Source organism: Thunnus albacares, chromosome 3 (assembly GCF_914725855.1).
Source record: "Thunnus albacares chromosome 3, fThuAlb1.1, whole genome shotgun sequence".
In the NCBI taxonomy this organism is placed as follows: domain Eukaryota; kingdom Metazoa; phylum Chordata; class Actinopteri; order Scombriformes; family Scombridae; genus Thunnus; species Thunnus albacares.
The window spans coordinates 30,244,533-30,272,070 of NC_058108.1; the positions used below are offsets into that span (position 1 = coordinate 30,244,533).

Sequence of the window (27,538 nt, forward strand, 5' to 3'; positions counted from 1 at the left end):
TATTGGTGAAATGCAGTTCATAGGTGGCAAGACAGGCGATATCTTGTCATCTTGTTGGGCGACTGACATGTCATCCCTACCCCTACCCTGACATCAGTGTCCATGACAATTTCACATCTCTTCTGAGAGTCGGCCAGAGACTCAGTCAGGTTTCACATTATTGAAACCTGACTGAGGTTTCAATCAGTCCTGTTCTTTCACATTATTATATCCTGAACATCAGCACTTTATTCCTAAATTGCACTTCTGGTCAGATGCCAACTGCATCTTGGTGTTAAGTACTTGTACTTGTTCAATGACAGTAAAGTTGAATCTAAATCTAATCTAAAAAAAAAAAAAAAAAAAAAATGGCTGTAACTGTAAAGATGTTTAAATTGCATTTAATGTACTTTCAAAATTTCAAAATCACTAGACACTGGTTTAATTACTGTATTGAAATAGTAATGTGTAATTATTAGCTTTAGCAAAGTAGTTCATTGTTTACTCCTGATGGGCAACATCTGCAGTGTATTTAAAGATTATTTAGTTTAAGCCTGGAGAAATTTGTTGATTGGTTGAGTTGAAGGTTAAGGCAAAAAGATGAGTTTTAAGTTTAGATTTTAAGGGCTCAACAGAGTCAGACTGTCTGATGTCAGCAGGGAGACATACTATTATTAAGTTCATCTAAAAATGAAAACTATTCTTTTCGTCCAGATTCTGTCACATCGACCTGCTTTACTGTGACCTACACTGTGCTTTGTTTCAGAGCAATGACATTCAATCTCCAATCGAATCACTTATTCATTCACTGTATATCTTCATTTATTTCACTAACCTGAAGAAAGAGGACTTCTACTCAGTTTCCTAGAACTGAAACATCAGACAACATTGAGCAGGTAAAGATTGGAATTAAAAAACTGTTACATTAAAAAGCATAGGAGGAGGAAAACCTTTAAGTGCAATGTACTGTAATATAAACAAATATTTTTTTCTCTTGTCTCTTTATCAGCTAAACTCTGGTCCTGTGTATGATGATATATCAGCTCAACCAGCAGAGCAGGATGATCTTCACTATGAAAGAGTTCACTTCCTACAGAAAGACACAGATCTGCTCTCCACCACCGTCCGGCCACATCAGCACCAAGAACAAGAGCATGTCACCTATGCTGTTGTCAACTTTAGATAAAACAGAATCCCTGAGTGAGCGTCTGTTGTCATAACAAATGATTCAAACTCTTTTTAATGACTTTGCTCGTCAAAAAGAAAAGAATATACTGTGTGTCATGGACTGATGGCTTTTGGACTCTTTGTGTTTTGTTCTCTTGGTTTCCTGTGTTATACTTCTGTTGGTCATTTGGTTTTGCTTCTTTATATGATTTGGATTGTAAGATTAAAGGACTGTCTTGCATTATTGGTTAGCTTACAGTGTTGTGCACTTGGGTTTATATCCATGTTTATTCTTGGACAGTTTAATCTATGCTAGGTTGAATTAAGAGTATTGTGTTTTCTGGATTTTGGTTTTCTATTGCTCTGTTTCCCTCCTGTGTTCCTGCACTTCTCCCCAGTTCCTTTTTCCCTCCACACCTGCCCTGCATCAAGTTCGTTAGCCCTGCCCTGTACACCCGCCTTGTATCAGTCTCGGCAGCCCTGCCTTGCTTCCTGTCTTTCCCTCAGCCTATCATCTCCCAGCCTGCCCTTGTGTCCGTAGTCACCTGTTCCCTATTTGCTCATTAGTTCAGTTTGTATTTTAGCCCTGGTTTTCTGTTAAGTCTTTGTTAGATCCTCTTTTCTGTTCTGCTCAGTTTGCACTGCTCTGTTCTGTTTAGTCTGTTCAGTCGGTTCCATTTTTTTGTGCTTGTCCTGTATTCGATTTTTTGCTCAGCTCAGCCAGCTTTTTGTTTTTTGCCCACACATCTCAAGAATAAAGATGATTTCCCATCAGCCTCGCTCAGCCTGCAGTCTCTGCATAACATTACTCATAACACTGTGTTTAACAAAACTGTAATACACTCTTTCTCACATGCTGCACCTGTTATGTACTGGCAGATCATCTTACATTTTTGTACATGTAATATATGCCTCTTGCATGTTACATTAAATTCATTAGTTGTGCTTTAAATGGTCACTATGTCTAACAGCAAAATCTTTTAATATAGAATATAATTTTGTCAGTAATTTTACCTTCATTTAATAGTTGTAAGGTGTACATATTTGTGTTATTTTCATTATTTTACACTGTTATCTTATATTTAATATTTAATACTTGGCTACATAGTATCCAAGGTAACGATGCAGCTATAAAGCCCATCACTGGGGGAACAAGTCAGACCGGGCTTGTATCCCTCAGGTGAGTGTGTGACTATTAAATGGAAACCTGTAAATAATAATGTATCGCTGACCTGAGATAGACTTTATTACTAATTATAATTATATTGTTATTCAGAGTGATTATCTATGTGAACTGATTCATTTGTATCAATAGTGTGTTTGTGTAATCAGTAATATAGTGAGTTTTTGATCCTGGTCAAGGTTGGACCGTTGGCCCTGTAATTTGTTATTTAACGGTTATTAAGCTTCGTCACAGAAATAATTTATTAGTGCTGTAAGTTTCCTTTGATTATGATTTTATTCACAATAGTTTTACTGTGACCGGGCTTGTATCCCCCACATCCCGAAGTGCTTGTAAGCAATAAACAGACATCATTGAATCGACATCGGAGCTGTCTGGGTGTCTTCGTCGGAGTCAACTGATGTTACTAACTGTCAGCCGTTAGTCCACCATCATCATCATCACAACACAACGCAGCTGTCACTACTATCAGCGATATAAAGGAAACTTAACGGGGGCATTATAAACTGTGAGGCTAATATAGTCCCCCTTTACATACAGTTTTCCTTCATTTGATTAAAAAAGTGGAGATCCCCCATCTTAACACATATTTCCCAACACTGGACAATATTATTCACAACCTGAACGGGTGTTGAGAAAAGGTAACCAAATGCCTCAGCTCAAACTGCTCAGCTCATGTTTTGTACAGTAATGATGGCGCCATCAGCTGGACAACTGCAAAAGAGCAGAATGAGAAGCCAGAAATTTCTTTTGCATGTTACATGTTGCATGCATTTTCTTTTGTTCTGTCTATATATATGCAGGTGTGTCACCTGATGTACTTAAGTGCTGATTTCGCAGCTCACATCTGTTGAATGAATGGATAATGTCCAAAGATTTGTTGGTTTAAAGATTTAAAGATTTGTTGGTTTGAAGTTTACACTGAGAGGTCAGGAAGTGTTGTACCTCAAGAGATTTTGGTAGATATTTTTAACGGTCATACTTAATAAGTAAAGTAGTTGAAGCAGAAATTGAAAATAGCAAATTTTAGAAAAATACAATGTAATAAAATTTAACAATCTGGTCAGACGATGAGTTTTTTAGTGGGAAAATCCAAATATCGATTAAATTTTGGTGTCTTTTTTTTACCCCTCCCAGTGAAAAAGAGATGTCATCTCCAGTATTCTAGACAGCAGGGGTATTTTGTGTTTAGAGAAAAGGAAGTCTGCACACTTCACTGAGCTTCACACTCACATTTGCATTCCTTAAATAAAATATTATTGACACAGCACATGACAGAAATACCAACGGTGTTGGTCTGTTTTTTAACTTCAGATTTTTTATCAAATGATGCATCACATCATATCATATGCATATATGGATCATAATCACTTTAACAGTGGTATGAAGAACTTCTACATTTACACAGACTACCTATCTGTCAGAGGGCATGATTGGAACCCAAACATTTGTGCTTACATTATCAGTGTAAGGAAATTCACTGTTTGCATCAGACCACGCTTTCTCTCTCTTGAGTCCAGTCGCTCAAATGTTTTGATAGTGTGACTCACTGCCTCCTAAACACCCACACCTTAAAAACCAGGCAGTGTACATATTACTATAAACCTATACACCTTTTCTTAGATCAAATGTATTCAGAAAATAACTTCAGTGGGTAGATTAGTAGGAATTTGATGTTTCCAGAGAAATGAGAAATCAATGACTTTCCAGCAAGTGATCTGTCTATTTAATCAAGTAAAAGGAGGTTTTAATGACATAAAGCAAGAAATATCAATAATTTATCCTACAGTCTACTGGAAATTATGTATGAAATATTTGTATTTTTTTGTTAAGCAGTTTCACTTAATATCACAGCACTGTTCATTTTACACTGACCAGCAACACTTACACTCAACAGCAGATCGTTCCCATGAATATGTTCTGTGGCATACTAAAATATCTTATCTGCGGATTTCCTCTTCGCTCAAGTTTTTTTTCATGAACCAACCACAGATAACATGTTCTTCTGATTGCCTGATACCCACAGCTCTCACTCTAACGACATGTTGATGAACAGATAATGCAATTTATGTTTCGTGTTGCATGAGGGGCCAATACTCTGAGTAGGAATTTCACAAATAAACAATGATAATTATGACAAAAACATATATGTGATGAAGTGTGCAGTTAAAAGTTAAAGTTTTTTCCTGATGCAAATACAACCTAACTCCTACAGGACATGGATGCTTTACTTGCGGTTTCCTTTTACTGAGAAAAATAACCACATAACGAGGGAGGGAGAATAATTTTTATGTCACACCTACATGCAACCACTCTAACACTGAAGAACAGTCAACTCCTCAATTTAAACTCTGCAAGGACACAGCTGTTGATACTGTATTGACCAGTTGGGTTACAATTTTAACTTTTTGGATAAAGTTTCATGAATGCAGCAAATACTTTTATGCAATCTCCTTTCTGTGTAGAAGATCAGAGATTACAACAGCCATGTTGCTGGCAGAAGCTGGATGTGTGTTCATGGGTTTCATCCTGTACATCTCAGGTATGAATTTATCACAGTTAATACTAATTAACTGTCAATAGTACATGAAATGTTACACATTAAGTGTGTTTTACTGAGTGAATTCTAACTATTGGCTGAACTGATCAAAGAAAAAATGAATAATGACTTGCAAATTGATTTACAGAAAACAAAGGATGTAATGCCTTCCAACTGTCAATGTTTGCTAATGAAAGCTTCTTTTAAAGGGGTTCAGGGACGAGCAAACAGCATCTGTGCCTTAAAAAAATCATCAGTGAATCTGCCCTGCTCAGCTCAACATCCCACTTCAAGCATGAAATGGTTCACTGTACACCGGAATCGCTCAGAGTATGTTCTGAATGAGCTCTCTACAGATGGAAATCGTGTAACATACAACATGTCTGAAGAAAGTAACTACACTCTAACGATCAAAGATCTGAGAGAGAGTGATGCAAAGTTTTACTGCTGCAGCAACACTACAGAGACACCAGAACTCTGCTGGCACAATAGAACTAAGCTCCGTGTTGCAGGTATGGTGGTTTTCACTTAAGTTATACTTTAAGAATGAAATCCGAATATGAATTCTTACGTTATTCACCGTCATTCTCAGACTTGCAGGTGAAGGTGATTCCTGCCACAGAGGGACAGACAGTATCACTGATATGCAAAACCAGTTGTCCTCCGACTGAAAACCCTGCAGCCTACATCTGGTACAAGAACGGAGAGTTACTCTATCAGGACTGGTCTCCCTGGTACCACCAGCTGGTCAGCAGTGAGGAAGCAGTCAGATACTCCTGTGATATCAAAGACTACGAGCATCTCAGAGCTCCTGAAGTCTCAGTGGGTGAGTGGCAACATTCGGCTCCTTTTCATCTTACAAAACTTCAAGTTAAACACTTTCAAGAATATTTTTACTATTTAAGCTTTGCTTTAAATTGTAAAGCCTATGAAATACCGTAACTAAGTGTTTACCATTTAAATCAAGAAAGGCCATTTGTTTTTGTTCAGATTCTGTCACATCGACCTGCTTTACTGTGACCTACGCTAAAGGAAGAATGTGTTCTGAAAAGCAGACATCAGTGAATGAGTCCTGCTCCATCACATATCCCGGAGGTTAACTTTCTCCAAACATCCACAAACATTTACACAAACACCACTCCCACCCCCCACACCTAGAACACCTTTAAAACAATATTTTAAGAACAGACATCTAATTGTCATATATTTGCTTTCTTTCTTTTCTAATTTTACTATGTTACTGACATGCTTACTGCAGTTCTACACATTATTGTTTTTGGCACTAACCACACTTCAATAACTTTTTAATCAATATATAAATACATTAAATAATTTTTATTTAATTCACACATAAACTGTTGGAAAATGTATTTAAAATCTCCTAACAGAAGTAGGTCACCTTTAAAACAATATTTTAAGAACAGACATCTAAATGACCATGAATAATTTATTTTCATGTCAATATTTTCATGTCATATCTTTGCCTTCTTTATTTTCTATTTTTTACTGTTATTGACATGTTCACTACAGTTCCACACATTCTTCTTTTCTGCACTAACCACACTTTAATAATTTTGAAATGACTATATTATTTTTATTTAATTCAACATGACACACATAAACTGTTGAAAAATGTTTTTAACATCTCCTAACAGAAGTAGGTCTACAAAGGACTGCTGAGGTGAATCATACTAGACTGACCTGTAACACCAGCTGTCCACTGGCTGACAACCAAACTGCCTATAGATGGTACAATAACAGCCAATTAATGTCTGAGAAGAAACAGCAGCTTTTAGTTCTCAACTTCTCTGCTGATATCTTCTCCTGTGCTGTCAAAGACCACGAGGATCTGCACTCTGCTGAAGTCTGTGAGTATAAACCAACTTACAGTCTGTTATTACTGTTATATTATAGGATGGCACATTTGTCTTTAGTTTGTATGCTTATTGGGCAACATGAAATATATTTCAGAGTTGTCAATTCAACCTCATTTTGATTTTCTGTGTAGTGTTATTAATCTATTATCTGACTTATGATTTAGTCAGTGATGGAGTTGATCTGCTGGTAACCAGTGTGTCTTATTAAAGACAACATGAACTGCTGATTAGTGTTTGAGTTGATATGACTCACTTGTGAAGCTGTAAATCACAGTCTGTATAATGACAACACATAATAATTACACAATAATTACACATTAGAAATTTAAAAATACTTAACCGTTTCATTTTAGAGATTGTGTCATGAACATATACACATTATTATACTAACCACAAATATCCTGACTTACTATTAAGCCTACAGTAGGCTTAGTATGTATGATGATTGCATGAGATGTAGTGACACTACTCATGCATTATTCACTGCCTGAAAAATCCCCAATCACTATGCTGATGAGGGTCTCTGGGTGTCACAAATAGGCAAATAAACCCAAAGTTGCTCTGGAAAGTAGGGTTGGTCACTCTATTCTGTGATGCAATAATGATCTTGCAGATATTAAAAAGTTGCTTTCACAACCTGTGGACACTAGATGTCCCTGTGCGACCATGTCTGATCAAAGAGTCAATGAGGGGAAACAGGAGCATTTTCTCATCATAAAGCTATTCATAAAACTACAAATTGGACTATATCTATAAATTGATGAAACCATTTCTTTCTACAACACTCAACTGTAAAGAACAGAAAATGTAACTGAATTTACAAATTGCCTTAGACTGTTTTTTCTGTGACTCTGAATGAACAAAGGTGCCTGAGAGGAGTGTGCTCTTGTCAACAGTTACAACTTACTGCACATGCTCACAGTGGAAAAATGCACAAACCTTCAAAACTGAAATAAAATTGTTTTATAATATATGACTTATTTTTTGATAGGGTTTGTGGTCTACCTCAAGATTTTATGTGTTGTTTATTTGCAAAAATAACAAGAATGAAAAAAACATAATGCATTAAAGAAGTAAAAATACATTGTGCTGGTGAGATTTTAAAAAACCCAAAAGGGCTCATAAAGACAGCTCACCAAAATGAAAAAAAACTGCATCTGAAGTTGAAGTTCGAATGAAGAAAAGAAAACATACATACTATAACATATATGTATGTATTCAACATATACTGTACACTTCTTTTTACATTTTCCAAATTGGATAAAATAATTGATTGAAGATATTTAAAGACATTGCAAAAGAATGACAATGGTGGAAACTGAATGAATAGTCATTCGGACATTTAACCTAAAAACTATTGTAAGTCTATTCAGTCTGTTCTGTCTATTTCAGGTGTTGAGGATAAGAACTGCTCGAGTGTGAATTATGTCAGGAGGAGGATCTGTGCTCTGGAAGACTCTTCAGTGAACATTTCAAGTAATTACTCGTATCCTAACAACCAGAGGCCCAAGTCTAAATTATGGTATAAAATAACAGCAGGTGGTGAGGAGGAAGTTGAAAAGGTGAATAAGCTTGCAGGTCGTGTAGAGTATCATGACAGTGTGAATAACCAACACATCCTGAGAATCAAACAGCTGAAGAAGAACGACTCTGCAAAATACATATTCAGATGGGGACAACATCATGGAGGACGGAAACAGCGGTATTTTCCTGGAGTGACTTTGGTTGTCACAGGTAATTCTTACATTTAAATGCTTTGTAATGATGCAGATTGCAGAGTGGGTTTGTCTAAAAAATAGAAATAAGAATGATTGATTGATTACAGTGCTTTTTTGTTTATTTTTCCTTATTGGAATTTTTTTTACCTTATTGGAAAAATAAACAAAAGCTCCAGCTGAAATATCAATTTGTCTAGTTAGGTGATTAAGGTAATTAAATACCAGAGACACAGTATTTTTCTTGCAGTCCAACCACCTTTAATAAATCAGTAAAGCGTTTGCATACGAGCTCCCTGAGCTGTGCAGCAAGAGGAACACCTTGAACAGCTCACACAAACACTTTATACTTTCAGCCTCTGCTCAACACAACTGTTAACACACACATTGTGTGCGTAGTCATACTCCTCTGTCTGCAGACACCTGTTTCCTGTAAGATAATCAATAATAATTCCATATATTGTGTCATGCCTGTCTTGTACAATTTCCAGTTTGCATTTTGTTCATTTTTCTAACTATCACTTCTTAGAATCGGAGTCAATGTGTATCATTCACTTCACATAAACTTTTCTATTTCTTCTTTCCTAACAAACTAGACATTAATTTGCCGACATTAACAAGGTGCGAGACATTTTACTTAAAACAGAACAATGTGATTACGACATATAAACGTCAATATACAAGGTCAAGAGTGCATCATGTTATTTAAAGACAAAATCGATCAGTTGATCACACTTCTACACTGGATTAATGATCATCAAAATACAATAATATAGTAATTTCTCCAACAGTACACTTCTAATATCATTATTTCCTCCACACTTCCTCCACCAATGTTACAGGTTTGACAAATGAGGAATTTGTTCATTTAGGAATAAGGACTCATTATTTAGGTATGATGACTTATGGATATCTTTTTCTTTACATTTACTGACCAATCTAACCATTTTTCAGGCCTGAGAGTGAAGTTGCATCCTGCTGTGGTGGCAGAGGGCCAAAGAGTCACACTGACCTGCATGACCAGTTGTCCTCTGACTGACAACACAACCTACATTTGGTATTTGAACAAACAACCTGTGAACCTGCCGCACAACAAAAGCAAACAACTGGTACTAGACCCAGTCAGAAGTCATCATGCAGGAAACTACTTCTGTGCTGTGACATCTCACAAGACCTTCAACTCCCGTGAAAGGACTCTTACTGTTGAAAGTAAATGCACAGTAGCTGCAGCTGCAGGAGCTGTTGTTGCTCTCCTAGTTATAACACCTCTTTTTGTCTTCTTGTGGATTAGGAGGTAAGCAAAACCCTGCTCTGTTGCAAGAAATTACATTTAATTTCTAACCTGAAATCACTTATTCATGTATATATATTCATTTGTTTCACTATCTAGAAAAAGAATGACTTCAGGTACTGAAGCAACAGTCAACATGGAGCAGGTAAAGAACAGAAATTTCAAAAACATTTTGCACAACGTTTAATTTTTAAAGTCGAAATTACATTAAAATTAATTTTCACAGAGAACTCTGTATATATGTCCTTGGTATTTGTTTTGACTTATATACTTGTGTACTGTAAATACCAAAAAGAAGAAATTCAATTCAATTGTGCCTTAATAGCTCCCCCCACATTAGTGTTCTCCAGCTGACAATGATGGTTTGGTAATTTGATTGGTGCGACATCTGTGTGAGCAGCCACTAAAATGGTTCATACATTGTTAGTCCTTGCTAGTCATTGTTAGCTGTTACTTGGTCCCATCTGTGATTTGAACACTGATTACAGTACGTTACTCAGTGTCCTGATTAAATTCATGGGGGGCTACTGATATTAAAGGACCCATTGCTTTTAGTTTCAACTTATGGTTTTGACAGTCTGGTCATTTTCCATCACCATACTGTATATGGACCTGTGAAAGTGAGACAGCTAACGCTAACTAGACCTCCTCCTTTTAATAATCTGGGACAAACACAGCACTGAGTGTGCAGAATGACTTAGCAGGAGTTGAATAACATGAACAAAAATGACGTCTCGTGGGAATAAGTGCTAACATTAACAAGCTAGTTTACATAGCTCTCACTTTCTGAGTGGAAGCTAGTTAGTCTAGCTTTCTAGTTTCCAGTTTCTGGGTGAAATACAAACTTCACAGCATGATGGGTCCTCCCAAATACTGAATATTGTAAATAGACAGATGTCTTTAATCACTAAGAGGACTTAACCAACACTATGTGAACTTGTTGATAAGGGGAAAAAACATTCTGATACAAGATGTCCTGATACAAGATATTTTTTCCCTTTATCAGCAACATCAGAGGCTATACAGAGTATGACGTGCTCTAGTCAGTTGAGCAGCAGCAAGCTGACAGTGTGTCTCCTTACAACGACAGCATTCAAATGTCAGTCAATTGCTACAAAGGGAAACACCCACCCACAGGCCTGAAGCTAAGACATTGTTTCTGCAAATATGTCCAAAAACAGTTTGATCTTCTTTTGAAACATTGAGAATTATACACGATATCTGCAGTTTCATGATTGTTTATATTTTCTTTCACAAAATGTGGAGAGAATTCAAATTTCAGTTTGACTTTAATGACAAGTCAGTAAGATGTAAAACTCACATTGTAGGTCAATTTTACTTAATTAATTAAAAACACTTCGGGCCTTCATAGACTTTCAAGTAAGAAAGTAGGATTTTTTACCTGAGTGTGCAGGATTTGCGGTTCCTTCTCAAAGAACAGAATATTTTAAATTCTGCTGCATTGGAAAAACATCACCTTCATCTGTCCTGCTTCCCCTCAGATGGGATGATCCTTCAAGTTACACAAAACAACACAGAACTACATTGTACAGTACCATTAGTTTTATGGGTCCAAATTTTGCAACGTAGATGTGCTGTAGAGCTAAAATTTCTTCTACTGCAGTCCACATTACACAGCTACATTAGTCTTCCAACACAAATCAGCCATTTGTAAATCATTGGATATGGATCAATCATTCATTCATTCATTCATTAATCATTTATCATTGATATCATGAAGATTCCTCTGACCTAAAATCTATCTGTAAAAGAAAATAAACATATTTTGGACAAACTAAGTATACCTCTAAGGCTGTGAGGTCAGCAGTTACTCCTTATTATTAAAGGTTTAGTGCCCCACAATGTAAACTAATATTATTTGTCTTGTCTTCTCATCAGTTAAACCCTGGTCCTGTGAATGAAAACATCTCAGCCCAACCAACACAGCAGGATGATCTTCACTATAGCAGAGTCTACTTCTCTAAGACCCAGACACATCCTCTCTACTCCAATGTCCAGCCACACCAGCCTAAAGACCAGGACGACGTCGCTTATGCTGTTGTCAACTTTAGACCCAACAGGACCCCAAAGTGATCAATGATTACAACTGATTCAAGATCCACTTAGTGACCTTGCTCATCTTGAACAGTACTATTTTCAACAACCCTTCAGTACACATATAGTGTTGGGGTGTATCTGACACACCACAGGTCTGATGTTAATAAATCTTGGTGAGATGTTTCGCAGTGGGAAACCTTTCTGCCTGATATATGCCAGACTTCAATGTCACATTTCAAGGTTTCTAATCTCTGGCACCATTACACTCCACTCCATGTTTAGCAGCAGTTACCCAAAAGTACTGAACACTTTGAGACAGCAGATCGAGTGTATCTGAAAACTTTTTCAAATTTGCTAGAAATAAGACAAAACTTGTAATATAGAGAATAATTATTGTGATACATATGTGTTTTGGCTTTTGTCCCTCATCAGTGGAACACAAAGAACATTTAAATGAGATGAAGTATGAAGTATATATTTGGACCACATTTTCTCATGCTGTCTTGCTTTGTGCAGATTTTTAGATTTGTTGTGGATTGTTGACGGACATGTTGCATCATTGAGAACAGAATACTTATAGTAGATCAACCAATGGCATTGCCAGACCACAATGCAATGCCATGTAAGCTTATTGAAGCGTATTGTGTTTTTTTCTGATGTGCTTCATGTTGTATTACTTTGCTTGTTTGATTTGCAGCTATAATTGTAAAAAAAGCTTTTGTAAAACTTATTTTGCTCTCAGAAACATGTTCTACTCTGCATGTTCTGCAGTGTATGATATGATCATAAAAACTATGTCTGCAGCTTCCTCTTCACAAGTGTTTTTTTTTCACCATGAAACAAACACAGACAGCCTCACACCTCTCTGACCAACGCTAACAACTTTGACACCTTTTTATGATGAAAATTTGATGCTATTGAAGTACAATAAAGTAAATATAAATGTTTTCCGTGTCAAAATATGACATCAAATAACTAAACAACTGCTGCACTACATAGATTGTTTATCTGTGGTTTTACTAAGAATTGTAATGAGGAAGGAGGTTTATTTTTGCTATCAGAGCTACATGCAGCATGTCTGCCAGCCGCCCTCACACTGACCAACAGTCCATTCTGGCTTCAGTCATTTGTCTATAAACCTGCTCTTAATTTAGACTCTTCAATAAGGTCAGCAGTTATGATGTAGCAGATACAAACACTGTTATACAATCAATTCATAGACCCAGTATTGGTGGCAACATTAATGTTATTATTTACACCTGTAATTTTTCTGCTTTGTCAATCAAAGTGTTTGCTGTGAAAAAGGTCCACTGATTAGAAGCGAGGGACTAAAACAACCATGTTGTTGGCAGAAGTTGGATGTGTGTTTACTGGTTTCAGCCCCAACATCTCAGGTATAAATGTTTATCCTCTCTGATGTAATGATCATTTACAGTAAACTGTACAAATTTGTAGAAAATTGCAGATTAATTTACAGAAAACAGAAAGGAAGAATAAAAAAACAAAAATGCTATCAAGCTTTCTTCAGATGTCCCTCATGTAAAACATATTATACTATTATTAGTCCTATTCTCCATGCTCTGCAGTGTTTTAAGTTACCATAAACTTCTGCAGTTTCCACCACAGAAACCACCATCACCGTCCATAGACAGCTTCACATCTCTCTGTTCTCACTTCAGCAGTTTTTACAACTTTTCAATGAAAATATAATGCAGTTTAACACTAAAATATCTGGCATGAAGAACCAATACACCATAAAAACTGAAAATAACAATAATAATTGTGATGAGATACAGAGTAAGAATACAATGACATCTATAAATTAAAGTCAATGTTTTCCTTTTCAAATTATGACATCAAATAAATACTGAACTATGTAAGGTAGATTCTCTAATAGAGGTTTGACTAAGAATAACAATGAGGAAGGAAGTGAATTTTAGGTGTCAGAGCTTCATGCTGTACATCTGCCCGCAACTCTCACAATGACCAACAGTCCATTCTGTCCTCTAAAGTCTTTACTCTGCTGTTGATTTTGACCATTTATTTATAGATTTGATGTTTTATGAGCTTTCATAAACACAGCAGGTGTGGTAAGGCCATTAAAAAAATAATATAATCAACTTTATGTTTAGAAGCGGAGGGACTACAACAGCCATGTTGTTGGCAGAAGCTGGCTGTGTGTTTATGGCTTTCATTCTGTGCATCTCAGGTATGAATTATTGTTTATCTATTCTTATAAATGACCGTAAATATGATATATACAATATGAGATTATTAACTGTAATCTGTAGAAAAGATAATGTTTTACTTGATTATAGGAGTTAAAATGTGCACAACTTGAAGAAAACTGCAGATTATACATCAAATGTCCTTCATTTACAATATTTCATACTATCAATATTTAGTGATTAGTACTAGAAGAATGTTATAATTATGAATCAATTCTTCTGTTAAAGGGGTTCAGGGACAAGCCAAAAGCATCTGTGCCTTAAAAGGTTCATCAGTGGATCTGCCCTGCTCAGCTCAACATCCCACTTCAAGAGTGAAATGGTTCACTGTACACCGGAATGGCTTCACAAGGCTTTGAACTTTCAAAGTTATCAGATTGTTTAGTGATATCTTTTGTAGTTTTCAGCAATTTAAGCCCAAAGTCAGGGGTGTTTCAGACTTTTGCAGGTCTCACCAATGTGTCATCTGATCAGGCACAGTGGAGAGCACAGATAATTTTAGACCAGAAATGTTTTTCTAAACTGCTGTCACTCCCACAATTTTATCTCCTCACGCTCATATCTTGCCTCAGTATGTTGCCACAAGCCTCCTCTCTCTCAAAATGTAAATACATTTCACATAGGACTTATAGTTTTTGAGATCTGAACCTTAATTGATAGAGAGTCCCTGTCATGTTCTCATTGACTGCAATACAGTCTGCAGGATGTGTGTCTCCTCTCACTGCAGTTTCTTAAACTTACAGATTCTCTCTTACTTCAAACACTTTTTACACATATCATTCATTCTAATGTTAAACTAGTCTTGCTTTCACTAATGATGTACAAATCTCTGGGCTTCAAGCTCTAGTTTGAGACAAATCCATTTTCATTATCAGAATGGAGATTTTTTTCCTCTCATTACTGGGAATGTCTGTTGGCTCAGTGGTTTAGAACACGGTTCTCATGATCAGCTACCCCTTAGATGACAAGGTTGTGTGTTTGATACCTGCTCACTGCAGTGCTCCTCATAATATTGCTCTCATGTACAAAGTTGCTTTACATCTCTATCATGTATCATGAGTCAATTCCATTTTAGCTTACTTTAAAAAAAAAAAAAAAAAAAATTGGAGATCCCTCATCTTAACACATATTTCCCAACACTGGACAATATTATTCACAACCTGAATGGGTGTTGAGAAAAGGTAACCAAATGCCTCAGCTCAAACTGCTCAGCTCATGTTTTGTACAGTAATGATGGCGCCATCAGCTGGACAACTGCAAAAGAGCAGAATGAGAAGCCAGAAATTTCTTTTGCATGTTATATGTTGCATGCATTTTCTTTTGTTCTGTCTATATATATGCAGGTGTGTCACCTGATGTACTTAAGTGCTGGTTTCGCAGCTCACATCTGTTGAATGAATTGATAATGTCCAAAGATTTGTTGGTTTAAAGACTTAAAGATTTGTTGGTTTGAAGTTTACGCTGAGAGTTCAGGAAGTGTTGTACCTCAAGAGATTTTGGGAGATATTTTTAACTTTAATACTTAATAAGTAAAGTAGTTGAAGCAGAATTGAAAAGAGTACATTGTAGAAAAATACAATGTAATAAAATATAACATTTAATCTAGTCAGACGATGAGGTTTTTAGTGGGAAAATCCAAATACCGATTTAATTTTGGTGTCTTTTTTTACCCCTCCCAGTGAAAAAGAGATGTCATCTCCAGTATTCTAGACAGCAGGGGTATTTTGTGTTTAGAGAAAAGGAAGTCTGCACACTTCACTGAACTTCACACTCACATTTTCATCCCTTAAATAAAATATTATTGACACAGCACATGACAGAAATAGAGACACATATAAAACAAATAATAAACAATACACGCATTCTCCAAGTTCTGTCCTTGTTTTAACATGAGGTAAATATATATATATATATTATATAAAAAGTGGGGCACTCTATGGAGCCTGTCAATAAAATAAATGTTATAATCTAAAAAACTAAGTTTTAATAGACAGCAAGTCTTCAGCTGCACCAACAAAACTTTGGAAAAAACTGGAAGCAAAATACATAAAGACAAAATTAATAATCACTTTCTTCATCTTGATTCAATTCTCATTTTTGCATTCTGAGCAGCAGAATGACCAACACAAACCACGGTGTTGGTCTGTTTTTAAACTTTGGATTTTTTATCAAATGATGCATCACATCATATCATATGCATATATGGATCATAATCACTTTAACAGTGGTATGAAGAGCTTCTACATTTACACAGACTACCTATCTGTCAGAGGGGATGATTGGAACTCAAACATTTGTGCTTACATTATCAGTGTAATGTTGTTGAGTAATGTGTTTAGTTTGTGTAATAAAAAAAAGAAAATTCACTGTTTGCATCAAACCACGCTTTCTCTCTCTGTCTTCATTTCAATCTCACATGACATTTAAGTCCTGAAACAACTACTTGAGAATTGAGTCCAGTCACTCAAATGTTTTGATAGTGTGACTCACTGCCTCCTAAACACCCACACCTTAAAAACCAGGCAGTGTACATATTACTATAAACCTATACACCTTTTCTTAGGTCAAATGTATTCAGAAAATAACGTCAGTGGATAGATTAGGAGGAATTTGATGTTTCCAGAGAAATGAGAAATCAATGACTTTCCAGCAAGTGATCTATCTATTTAACCAAGTAAAGGGAGGTTTTAAAATGACATAAAGCAAGAAATATCAATAATTTATCCTACAGTCTACTGGAAATTATGTATGAAATATTTGCTTTTTTTTATTAAGCAGTTTCACAGCACTGTTCATTTTACACTGACCATATCAACAGCAGATCGTTCCCATGAATATGTTCTGTGACATACTAAAATATCTTATCTGCGGATTTCCGCAGATAAGAGTTTTTTTCATGAACCAACCACAGATAACATGTTCTTCTGATTGCCTGATACCCACAGCTCTCACTCTAACGACATGTTGATGAACAAATAATGCAATTTATGTTTCATGTTGCATGAGGGGCCAATACTCTAAGTAGGAATTTCACAAATAAACAATGGTAACTATGACAAAAACATATGTGTGATGAAGTGTGCAGTTAAAAGTTAAAGTTTTTTCCTGATGCAAATACAACCTAACTCCTACAGGACATGGATGCTTTACTTGCGGTTTCCTTTTACTGGGAAAAATAACCACATAACGAGGGAGGGAGAATAATTTTTATGTCACACCTACATGCAACCACTCTAACACTGAAGAACAGTCAACTCCTCAATTTAAACTCTGCAAGGACACAGCTGTTGATACTGTATTGACCAGTTGGGTTACAATTTTAACTTTTTGGATAAAGTTTCATGAATGCAGCAAATATTTTTATGCAATCTCCTTTCTGTGTAGAAGATCAGAGACTACAACAGCCATGTTGTTGGCAGAAGCTGGATGTGTGTTCATGGGTTTCATCCTGTACATCTCAGGTATGAATTTATCACAGTTAATACTAATTAACTGTCAATAGTACATGAAATGTTACACATTAAATTTGTTTTACTGAGTGAATTGAAACTATTGGCTGAACTGATCAAAGAAAAAATGAATAATGACTTGCAAATTGATTTACAGAAAACAAAGGTTGTAATGCATTCCAACTGTCAATGTTTGCTAATGAAAGCCTCTTTTAAAGGGGTTCAGGGACGAGCAAACAGCATCTGTGCCTTAAAAAAATCATCAGTGGATCTGCCCTGCTCAGCTCAACATCCCACTTCAAGCATGAAATGGTTCACTGTACACCGGAATCGCTCAGAGTATGTTCTGAATGAGCTCTCTACAGATGGAAATCGTGTAACATACAACATGTCTGAAGAAAGTAACTACACTCTAACGATCAAAGATCTGAGAGAGAGTGATGCAAAGTCTTACTGCTGCAGAAAGACTACAGAGACACCAGAACTCTGCTGGCACAGTAGAACTGAGCTCTATGTTTCAGGTACAGTGGTTTTCACTAATGTATTACTTTAAGACTGAAATCAGAATATGAATTCTTACATTATTCACCATCATCTCAGACCTGCAAGTGAAGGTGATTCCTGCCACAGAGGAACAGACAGTATCACTGATATGCAAAACCAGTTGTCCTCCAACTGAAAACCCTGCAGCCTACATCTGGTACAAGAACGGAGAGTTTCCCTATCAGGACTGGTCTCCCTGGTACCACCAGCTGGTCAGCAGTGAGGAAGCAGTCAGATACTCCTGTGCTATCAAAGACTACAAGCATCTCAGAGCTCCTGAAGTCTCAGTGGGTGAGTGACAACATTTGGCTCCTTTTCATGTTACAAAACTTCAAGTTAAACATTTTCAAGAATATTTTTACTATTTAAGCTTTGCCTTAAATTATAAAGCCTATGAAATACTGTAACTAAGTGTTTACCAGTTAAATCAAGAAAGGCCATTTGTTTTTGTTCAGATTCTGTCACATCGACCTGCTTTACTGTGACCTACGCTAAAGGAAGAATGTGTTCTAAAAAGCAGACATCAGTGGATGAGTCCTGCTCCATCACATATCCCAGAGGTTAACTTTCTCCAAACATCCATAAACATTTACACAAACACCACTCCCACCACCCACACCTAGAACACCTTTAAAACAATATTTTAAGAACAGACATCTAACTGACCATGAATCATTTATTTTCATATCAGTATTTTCATGTCATATCTTTGCCTTCTTTATTTTCTAATTTTTACTGTTACTGACATGTTTACTACAGTTCCACACATTCTTCTTTTCTGCATTAACCACACTTTAATAATTTTTTAATCAATATATTATTTTTATTTAATTCAATATGACACACATAAAGTGTTGAAAAATGTTTTTAACATCTCCTAACAGAAGTAGGTCTACAAAGGACTCCTGCAGAGGTGAATCATACTAGACTGACCTGTAACACCAGCTGTCCACTGACTGACATCCAAACTGCCTATAGATGGTACAATAACAGACTCTTAATGTCTGAGAAGACACAGCAGCTTTTAGTTCCCAGCTCCTCTCCTGATATCTTCTCCTGTGCTGTCAAAGACCACGAGGATCTGCACTCTGCTGAAGTCTGTGAGTATAAACCAACTTACAGTCTGTTATTACTGTTATATTATAGGATGGTATATTTGTCTTTAGTTTGTATGCTTATTGGGCAACATGAAATATATTTCAGAGGTGTTGATTCAACCTGATTTTCATTTTCTTTGTAGTGTTATTAATCCATTATCTGACTTATGATTTAGTCAGTGATGGAGGTGATCTGCTGGTAACCAGTGTGTCTTATTAAAGACAACATGAACTGCTGATTAGTGTTTGAGTTGATATGACTCGCTTGTGAAGCTGTAAATCACAGTCTGTATAACGACAACACATAATAATTACACAATAATTACACATTAGAAATTTAAAAATACTTAACCGTTTCATTTTAGAGATTGTGTTATGAACATGTACACATTATTACACTAACCACAAATATCCTGACTTACTATTTAGCCTACAGTAGGCTTAGTATGTATGATGATTCACTTCCTGAAAAATCCCCAATCACTATGCTGATGAGGGTCTCTGGGTGTCACAAATAGGCAAATAAACCAAAAGTTGCTCTGGAAAGTAGGGTCGGTCACTCTACTCTGTGATGCAATAATGATCTTGCAGATATTAAAAAGTTGCTTTCACAACCTGTGGACACTAGATGTCCCTGTGCGACCATGTGTGATCAAAGAGTCAATGAGGGGAAACAGGAGCATTTTCTCATCATAAAGCTATTCATAAAACTACAAATTGGACTACAGCTATAAATTGATGAAACCATTTCTTTCTACAACACTCAACTGTAAAGAACAGAAAATTTAACTGAATTTACAAATTGCCTTAGACTGTTTGTGACTCTGAATGAACAAAGGTGCCTGCGAGGAGTGTGCTCTTGTCAACTTACTGCACATGCTCACAGCGGAAAAATGCACAAACCTTCAAAACTGAAATAAGATTTATTTTATAATATATGACTTATTTTTTGATAGGGTTTGTGGTCCACCTCAAGATTTTAGGTGTAGTTTATTTGCAAAAATAACAAGAATGAAAAAAACATAATGCATTAAAGGAGTAAAAAAAAGATTGTGCTGGTGAGATTTTAAAAAAACCTCAAAAGGGCTTATAAAGGCAACTCACCAAAAATGAAAAAAAAATAGAATAGAAGAATAGAAGAATAAAACAGAATAAAAAAAAACAAAAAACATACATACTATACTATATATACACGTGTTCAACATATACTGTACATTGAACACTGATATACACTATTTTTCTATTCTTGATGGAAAAACAAAAACTTGATCTGTTTTTTTCTTTTTGCATTTTCCAAATTGGATAAAATAATTGATTGAAAATATTTAAAGACATTGCAAAAGAATGACAATGGTGGAAACTGAATGAATAGTCATTTGGACATTTAACCTAAAAACTACTGTAAGTCTATTCAGTCTGTTCTGTCTATTTCAGGTGTTGAGGATAAGAACTGCTGGAGTGTGAATTATGTCAGGAGGAGGATCTGTGCTCTGGAAGGCTCTTCAGTGAACATTTCAAGTAATTACTCGTATCCTAACAACCAGAGGCCCAAGTCTAAATTATGGTATAAAATAACAGCAGGTGGTGAGGAGGAAGTTGAAAAGGTGATTAAGCTTGCAGGTCGTGTAGAGTATCATGACAGTGTGAATAACCAACACATCCTGAGAATCAAACATCTGAAGAAGAACGACTCTGCAGAATACACATTCAGATTGGAACATCATGAAGGACGGAAACAGCCGGATTTTCCTGGAGTGACTTTGGTTGTCACAGGTAATTCTTAAATTTAAATGCTTTGTAATGATGCAGATTGCAGAGTGGGTTTGTCTAAAAAATAGAAACAAGAATGACTGATTGATTACAGTGCTTTTTTGTTTATTTTTCCTTATTGGAAAAATAAACAAAAGCTGCAGCTGAAATATTAATTTGTCTAGTTAGGTGATTAAGGTAAATAAATACCAGAGACAATATTTTTCCTGCAGTCCAACTGCCTTTAATAAATCAGTAAAGCGTTTGCATATGTGCTCCCTGAGCTCTGCAGCAAGAGGAACACCTTGAATAGCTCACACAAACACTTTATACTTTCAGCCTCCACCCAACACAACTGTTAACACACACACATTTTGTGCGTAGTCATACTCCTCTGTCTGCAGACATCTGTTTCCTGTAAGATAATCAATAATAATTCTATATGTTGTGTCATGCCTGTCTTGTACAATTTCCAGTTTGCATTTAGTTCCCTTTTTTAACTATCACTTCTTAGAATCGGAGTCAACGTGTATCATTCACTTCAGATAACCTTTTCTATTTCTTCTTTCCTAACAAACTAGACATTAATTTGCCTACATTAACAAGGTTCAAAGCATCTTTAAAGACAAAATCAATCAGTTGATCACACTTCTACACTGGATTAACGATCATCAAAATATTAATACAATAATATAGTAATTTCTTTCAATTGTTCTCTCTCATTAGCATAAAGGTGGAACAAAAGTAGCAAAACTGCAGAAAGTCTTATTGTAGGGTGGATGGTTGGTCATACAAGGCAGGTTACTGGCAACAAAAATCAGTGTTTGTGTCCCAATCATCATTAGATTCTTTTAATGAGATCTTTCCTCCAACAAAGTAGCCTTAGTTGCCTACATTTAATCAGACCTTGAACCTCAGGGTGGCAGAACAGAAAACGCTCATACGAGTCACTTATGGAACACATGTTACAGGTTTGACAAGTGAGGAATTTGGTCATTTAGGAATAAGGACTTATTATTTAGGTTTGATGACTTATGGATGTCTTTTTTTACATTTACTGACCAATTTAACCATTTTTCAGGCCTGAGAGTGAAGTTGCATCCTGCTGTGGTGGCAGAGGGCCAAAGAGTCACACTGACCTGCATGACCAGTTGTCCTCTGACTGACAACACAACCTACATTTGGTATTTGAACAAACAACCTGTGAACCTGTCACACAACAAAAGCAAACAACTGGTACTAGACCCAGTCAGAAGTCATCATGCAGGAAACTACTCCTGTGCTGTGACATCTCACAAGAACTTCAACTCCAGTGAAAGGACTCTTACTGTTGAAAGTAAATGCACATTTGCTGCAGGAGCTGTTGTTGCTCTCCTAGTTATAACACCTCTTTTTGTCTTCTTGTGGATTAGGAGGTAAGCAAAACCCTGCTCTGTTGCAAGAAATTACATTTAATTTCTAACCTGAAATCACTTATTCATGTATATATATTCATTTGTTTCACTATCTAGGAAAAGAAGGACTTAAGCTACCGAAGCAACAGTCAACATGGAGCAGGTAAAGAACAGAAATTTCAAAAACATTTTGCACAATGTTTAATTTTTAAAGTCAAAATTACGTTAAAATTAATTTTCACAGAGAACTCTGTATATATGTCCTTGGTATTTGTTTTGACTTATATACTTGTGTACTGTAAATACCAAAAAGAAGAAATTCAATTCAATTGTGCCTCAATAGCTCCTCCCACATTAGTGTTCTCCAGCTGACAACGATGGTTTGGTAATTTTATTGGTGCGACATCAGTGTGAGCAGGCACTAAAAATGGTTCATACATTGTTAGTCCTTGCTAGTCATTGTTAGCTGTTACTTGGTCCCATCTGTGATTTGAACACTGATTACAATACGTTACTCACTGATTAAATTCATGGGGAGCTGCTGACATTAAAGGACCCATTGCTGTTAGTTTCAACTTATACTTTTGACAGTCTGATCATTTTCCATCACCATACTGTATATGGACCTGTGAAAAAGAGACATCTAACGCTAACTAGACCTCCTCCTTTTGATAATGTGGGACAAACACAGCACTGAGTGTGCAGAATGACTCAGCAGGAGTTGAATAACGTGAACAAAAATGACGTTTTGTGGGAATCAGTGCTAAAATTAACAAGCTAGTTTACATAGCTCTCACTTTCTGAGTGGAAGCTAGTTAGTCCAGCTTTCTAGTTTCCAGTTTCTGAGTGAAATACAAACTTCACAGCATGATGGGTCCTCCCAAATACTGAATATTGTAAATGGACAGATGTCTTTAATCACTAAGAGGACATAACCAACACTATGTGAACTTGTTGATAAGGGGAAAAAACATCCTGATACAAGATGTTTTTTCCCTTTATCAGCAACATCAGAGGCTATACAGAGTATGACGTGCTCTAGTCAGTTGAGCAGCAGCAAGCTGACAGCGTGTCTCCTTACAACGACAGCATTCAAATGCCTGTCAATCGCTACAAAGGGAAACACCCACCCACACCCACCCTCTTCTTCTACTGCAGTCCACATTACACAGCTACATTAGTCTTCCAACACAAATCAGCCATTTGTAAATCATTGGATAAGGATCAATCATTCATTCATTCATTCATTAATCATTTATCATTGATATCATGAAGATCACTCTGACCTAAAAACTATCTGTAAAAGAGAATAAACATATTTTGGACAAACTAATTATCCTTCTAAGGCTGTGAGGTCAACAGTTACTTATTATTATTAGAGGTTTAATGCCCAACAATGTAAACTAATATTATTTGTCTTGTCTTCTCATCAGTTAAACCCTGGTCCTGTGAATGAAAACATCTCAGCCCAACCAACACAGCAGGATGATCTTCACTGTAGCAGAGTCTACTTCTCTAAGACCCAGACACATCCTCTCTACTCCAACGTCCAGCCACACCAGTCTAAAGAACAGGACGATGTTGCTTGTGCTGTTGTCAACTTTAGACCCAACAGGACCTCAAAGTGATCAATGATTACAACTGATTCAAGATCCACTTAGTGACCTTGCTCATCTTGAACAGTACTATTTTCAACAACCCTTCAATACACATATAGTGTTGGGGTGTATCTGACACACCACAGGTCTGATGTTAATAAATCTTGGTGAGATGTTTCACAGTGGAAAACCTTTCTGCATGATATATGCCAGACTTCAATGTCACATTTCAAGGTTTCTAATCTCTGGCACCATTACACTCCACTCCATGTTTAACAGCAGTTACCCAAAAGTACTGAACACTTTGAGACAGCAGATCGAGTGTATCTGAAGACTTTTTCACATTTGCTAGAAAGAAGACAACACTTGCAATATAGAGAACAATTATTGTGATACATATGTGTTTTGGCTTGTGTCCCTCATCAGTGGAACACACAGAGAACATTTAAATGAGATGAAGTATGATGTATATATTTGGACCACATTTTCACATGCTGTCTTCCTTTTTGCAGATTTTTAGATTTGTTGTGGATTGTTGACGGACATGTTTCATCATTGAGAACAGGATACTTATAGTAGATTAACCAATGGCATTGCCAGACCACAATGCAATGACATGTAAGCTTATGGAAACATTTTGTGTTTTTTTTCTGGTGTGCTTCATGTTGTATTACTGTGCTTTCTGTTTGATTTGCAGTTATAACTGTAAAAATGCTTTCGTAAAACTTATTTTGCTCTCAGAAACATGGTCTGCTCTGCATGTTCTGCAGTGTATGATATGATCATAAAAACTATGTCTGCAGCTTCCTCTTCACAACTGTTTTTTTTCACCATGAAACAAACACAGACAGTCTCACACCTCTCTGACCAACACTAGCAACTTTGACACCTTTTTATGATAACTTGATGCAGCTGTACACTGCTGCATGTTACATGATGAGCCGATACATTACTTAAAAAGAAGAAACAATGACACCTTAAAGTAAATATGAAGGTTTTCCATGTAAAAATATGACATCAAATAACTAAACAACTGCTGCACTACATAGATTGTTTATCTGAGGTTTTACTATAAACTATATACTATTCTCTATAAACCTGCTCTTAATTTAGACTTTTCAATTACATTTTTTATGAGCTTTCATAAAGTCAGCAGTTATGATGCAGCAGATACAAACATTGTTATACAATCAACTTATAGACCCAGTATTGGTGCCAACATTAATGTTGTTATTTACACCTGTACTTTTTCTGCTTTGACAAGTCAAAGTGTTTGCTGTGAAAAAGGTTCACTGATTAGAAGCGAGGGACTAAAACAACCATGTTGTTGGCAGAAATTGGATGTGTGTTTACTGGTTTCAGCCCCAACATCTCAGGTATAAATGTTTATCCTCTCTGATGTAATGAATATTTACTGTAAACTGTAAGACATACACATAACATTTTTAATGGAATTTAAGAGTTATAGTGTGGACAATTTGTAGAACACTGCAGATTGATACAGAAAACAGAAAGGATGAATAAAAAAAGGCTCTCAAGATTTTCACTTCATCTGGCAGAATGAGCTCTTCAGATGTCCTTCATGTACAACATATTATACTATTATAAGTCCTATTCTGCATGCTCTGCAGTGTTTTAAGTTACCATAAACTTCTGCAGTTTCCACCACAGAATCCACCATCACCGTCCATAGACAGCTTCACATCTCTCTGTTCTCACTTCAGTAGTTTTTACAACTTTTCAATGAAAATATAATGCAGTTTAACACTAAAATATCTGGCATGAAGAACCAATACACTATAAAAACAGAAAATAAAAATAATAATTGTGATGAGATACAGAGTAAGAAAAATAATGATATCCATAAGTTTAAGTCAAAGTCTTCTTTCTCAAATTATGACATCAAATAAACACTGCACTATGTAAGGTAGATTCTCTAATACAGGTTTGACTAAGAATAACAATGAGGAAGCAAGTGAATTTTAGGTGTCAGAGTTTCATGCTGTACATCTGCCCGCAACTCTCACATTGACCAACAGTCCATTCTGTCCTCTAAAGTCTTTTCTCTGTAAGAGGACTGTTGTTGATTTTGATGATTTATTTATAGTTTTACAGCTTCACATCTCTCTGTTCTCACTTCAGCAGTTTTTACAACCTTTCAATGAAAATATAATGCAGTTTAACACTAATATATCTGGTATGAAGAACCAATACACTATAAAAACTGAAAATAACAATAATAATTGTGATGAGATACAGAGTAAGAAATATAATGACATCCACAAATTAAAGTCAAAGTTTTCCTTATCAAAATATGACATCAAATAAATACTGAACTATGTAAGGTAGATTCTCTAATACAGGTTTGACTAAGAATAACAATGAGGAAGGAAGTGAATTTTAGGTGTCAGAGCTTCATGCTGTGCATCTGCCCGCAACTCTCACAATGACCAACAGTCCATTCTGTCCTCTTAAGTCTTTACTCTAAGAGGACTGCTGTTGATTTTGACCATTTATTTATAGATTTGATGTTTAATGAGCTTTCATAAACACAGCAGGTGTGGTAAGGCCATTAAAAAAATAATATAATCAACTTTGTGTTTTGAAGCGGAGGGACTACAACAGCCATGTTGTTGGCAGAAGCTGGCTGTGTGTTTATGGCTTTCATTCTGTGCATCTCAGGTATGAATTATTGTTTATCTCTTCTTTTCTCGATATATACAATATGAGATTATTAACTGTAATCTGTAAAGAAAATAATGTTTTACTTGATTATAGGAGTTAAAATGTGCACAACTTGAAGAAAATTGCAGATTATACATCAAATGTCCTTAATGTACAATATTTCATACTATCAATATTTAGTGATTAGTACTAGAAGAATGTTATAATTATGAATCAATGCTTCTGTTAAAGGGGTTCAGGGACAAGCCAAAAGTATCTGTGCCTTAAAAGGTTCATCAGTGGATCTGCCCTGCTCAGCTCAACATCCCACTTCAAGCAGTAAATGGTTCACTGCACACTGGGATGGCTCCAAGTCTGTTCTCAAAGAGCTGTTTCCAGATGGAAATCGTGTAACATACAACATGTCTGAAGAGAGTCATCCAACTCTAACAATAAATGATCTAAGAAAGAGTGATGCAAAGGTTTACTGCTGTAGTGACAATGCAGAAAACCCACAAGACTGCAGGCAAAGTGAATTCTTCCTCCGTGTTGCAGGTACAGTAGTTTTCACTAATGTATTACTTTAAGAATGAAATCAGAATATGAATTCTGACATTATTCATCATCATCTCAGACCTGCAGGTGAAGGTGATTCCTGCCACAGAGGGACAGACAGTATCACTGATATGCAAAACCAGTTGTCCTCTGACTGAAAACCCTGCAGCCTACATCTGGTACAAGAACAGAACATTTCTCTATCAGGACTGGTCTCCCTGGTACCAACAGCTGGTCAGCAGTGAGGAAGCAGTCAGATACTCCTGTGCTATCAAAGACTACAAGCATCTCAGAGCTCCTGAAGTCTCAGTGGGTGAGTGACAACATTTGGCTCCTTTTCATGTTACAAAACTTCAAGTTAAACACTTTCAAGAATATTTTTACTATTTAAGCTTTGCCTTAAATTATAAAGCCTATGAAATACTGTAACTAAGTGTTTACCAGTTAAATCA

General features: G+C 36.1%; 2 protein-coding genes across 2 annotated transcripts; both read left to right on the forward strand.

Annotated features, from left to right (window-relative positions):
• Positions 1–5,095: 5,095 nt before the first annotated feature.
• On the forward strand, positions 5,096–9,861 carry LOC122976286. The gene is made up of 8 exons (XM_044344702.1): positions 5,096–5,380; positions 5,461–5,694; positions 5,859–5,963; positions 6,524–6,736; positions 8,138–8,479; positions 9,415–9,669; positions 9,752–9,754; positions 9,851–9,861. Exons 1-8 carry the CDS (start codon positions 5,164–5,166, stop codon positions 9,859–9,861), a joined length of 1,380 nt encoding a protein of 459 aa, XP_044200637.1. The 5' UTR covers positions 5,096–5,163.
• Positions 9,862–17,322: 7,461 nt separating this feature from the next.
• LOC122976309 lies at positions 17,323–24,566 on the forward strand. Its single transcript, XM_044344718.1, has 9 exons — positions 17,323–17,498; positions 17,705–18,007; positions 18,087–18,320; positions 18,485–18,589; positions 18,914–19,129; positions 20,561–20,899; positions 21,957–22,290; positions 22,387–22,432; positions 23,703–24,566. Exons 1-8 carry the CDS (start codon positions 17,444–17,446, stop codon positions 22,400–22,402), a joined length of 1,602 nt encoding a protein of 533 aa, XP_044200653.1. The 5' UTR covers positions 17,323–17,443; the 3' UTR covers positions 22,403–22,432; positions 23,703–24,566.
• The last annotated feature ends 2,972 nt before the right edge of the window (positions 24,567–27,538 follow it).